This window comes from Lucilia cuprina, chromosome X, assembly GCF_022045245.1.
Source record: "Lucilia cuprina isolate Lc7/37 chromosome X, ASM2204524v1, whole genome shotgun sequence".
NCBI classification, from domain to species: Eukaryota; Metazoa; Arthropoda; class Insecta; order Diptera; family Calliphoridae; genus Lucilia; species Lucilia cuprina.
Window position 1 is genome coordinate 9,961,085 of NC_060949.1, and position 2,698 is coordinate 9,963,782.

The 2,698-nt window shown below is 26.5% G+C and overlaps 1 protein-coding gene across 3 annotated transcripts in view; it reads right to left on the reverse strand.

Annotated features, from left to right (window-relative positions):
- Positions 1-2,698, reverse strand: part of LOC111686390 (adapter molecule Crk) — a 94,557-nt gene that overhangs the window by 33,390 nt on the left and 58,469 nt on the right. For all 3 annotated transcript variants that reach the window (XM_046945070.1, XM_046945030.1, XM_046945114.1), the window contains exons 3-5: positions 1,520-1,642; positions 1,238-1,442; positions 1,048-1,176 (exon numbers count right to left, since the gene is read on the reverse strand). In XM_046945070.1, the coding sequence (XP_046801026.1) occupies positions 1,048-1,176; positions 1,238-1,442; positions 1,520-1,642 (457 nt within the window). The remainder of the gene's footprint in view (positions 1-1,047; positions 1,177-1,237; positions 1,443-1,519; positions 1,643-2,698) is intronic.

Here is a 2,698-nt window from a genome sequence, read left to right on the forward strand (position 1 = left end):
TTCATACAATAAATATAAAAATTTCCTTAATTTTTTTTTAGATTTTTGTATATAAAATTTTTTAAATTAGTAATATTAAGTCCATTTTAACATTATGATTAAAAGAACAAAATACCAAGTTGGATAAATGCTTAAGAGTTTTTAAAATGCATACATATATTGGGTATTTTTACTCTAAATGAATATTAAAGTATTCGAATATTAAAAATATTTAAATATTTGATATTTAAATATTAAAAATTAATTCATAATACTTTCAGTAATGGATTTTAAAATAAAAATGGTGCACCAATGAAAATTTGCAAGAGTATTATCGAATGTTCATTGGATATAAGCACTCATTTTAATAACGTGCTATTATTCCAAATAGGAACCCATGCTCGCCAATGACACGCTAAATATGAACCAGTTCATTATCAGTTGAACCCATGCATTCACTACTTTTTTTGTTTTTTGCTGGGGATGTTATAGAAATTTTTAAAGTGAGGCCTAGAGCTGTCAGGCTCAAAATATAGTAAAACGCTTATAAATTAACTTTAATTTTATTTATATTTGCAGAAATATATATTGAATAAATTAAAAAAAGAAAAATTTTCTTGTATTTATTTTGTAAAAATATTCCATAAAATAGAGCCACCAGCACTTTCAAAGCTTTTCTCTTACATTGAATTTAGTTGGAAAAACTGAAATTTATCCTTTCTGACAATGGTTTCTGAATATGGTCTGTGTAAACAAGTAAACCAAAAATATTGTTTTAGCACATAAATATTATCTTAAAAATAAAAAAATCTCCAAATATAAAAGTTTTAATTTTTTGACACATTTTTTCCAATTGTAATCATAACTTCTAAACCAAAGCTTTAAAATTGTAAAACAAGCTGTATGAACGAAAGTTAACTTTTTCCTCTCTTTTTCCAGCTCAATTCTTCGTAGAAAGATACTTTGAACGTGCTGTTGGCTTTATTTGATAAAAATCAGTGTTTATTATAACTTGCATACATTATAATTTGGATGTAATTGTTGGTAAAATATTTATTTATAAATTACCTTTTGCACATAAGGTACGGGAATTTGTCCAATTTGCCCTATTGAATTCTTTGCCGTCCACCATTGGTCTTCATCCTTTCTGACAATGGTTAATATTTCGCCCCGTCGGAATGGTAAGTCATCCTGATCCTGTTGTGAATAATTATTTAAGATTTTGTTTGAATTTTTTAAAACGCATTTATAAACTTACACTGCCATCGAAATCGAACTTCCCCACAACTCGTTCTATTTTTTTTGGTGCTGGCTTGCGCAATGGTGTTGTATCCAAATAGTGTAATGTGTAGAATGTTAAAAGTTTTGGTAAGTTTTCAAATGATTGATCTCCAATGCGATAAACTATTTGGTCATTTTGCTGTATTTTATTTATAATATAATTACTAACTTTGGTGTCCTCTCTGTATGATATGAATGAAAAAATACATAAAAGTAATTCAGTTAATTAAAGGTAATTGTATGAAACTGACTGATTTACCTTACGCATAAAACATAATCGCCTACTATTGAATTACTATCGCGTACTAAGAATACTCCTCGCTCACGTTCATTCATTAACACTTCAGTAGCATCTTGACGCGACATAGGTCCAAAATACCAGCTAAAATATAAAATAATTTTGGTTTTTTTGAGAAACGCAGGCTTTACATTAGTTATGAGTGTCGAAATATAATAATTGTTGTTCATAGTCTTTTATGAGTGTTGAAATATAATATTTGTTGTTCATAGTCTTTTAAGATCCCTACTTCTATTTGTATATATTTTGAATCATTTGTCATTTTTGAGCCTTTTCTGAGTAAGTGTTAGGTTTATTAGAAACAAATACGAAATATAATTACAGGATAAATATATAAACAATCATATTTCGAACATCTAGATGATTTATTTATGATAAATATATATTTTGTTATTGTTAATCGAATCAGATTTTAATCATTAATTGAATAGTTAGACAGTTCAGCCCCGGATCTGTTGAAATCAGTTTTTATAGGAGCCCAGATAACGGCGAAATCCGAGTTTTTGGTTAGACATGATTTCGAGAAGATCGCTATTTAAAAATCGGTCCATAAATAATTTAATAAAAAATAATTTTTTTTTCATGCTTTTATAAATAAGCAACAACACTATACTTTTAAAAAAATATGTACATGTGTATGAATGTATTTGGTTTTATTAAGCTGTTTATTTTGTTTCGTATGTTTGGATGCCTGTTGGCTTCATTGCGTTGTGCATTTTGTTTTTTTCTTGAGGATTTTGTTCGTATATTCGGTTGGTTGGTTTTATTGCATGTGTATTTTATTTAGATTTTTTTTCGTTTTGTATTTTTAAATTAGGATTGTTACGAATGCTAGTTTAGCGAATGCGAATAGTAATTTTAAAATTTTGCCAATGCGAATATACTGAATATTATTACCTAAGAGAATTTTTTAATTCAAATTTTTCAAAAAAAAAGCTATTATTTGAATTACAAACTAAATTTATACAAAAATCGTTTATAAAATACAAAAAAAAAAGAAAACTTAAAAATATTTTAGATAAAAAACATAAGATATTTTAATTGAAATTAATTAATATCCACTTACTAGTAATACGACTAGAAAACTCATGTTTCATTACTGATTTTGGCTGTTTATTCCAAGTATACTAAAGGCTTTAT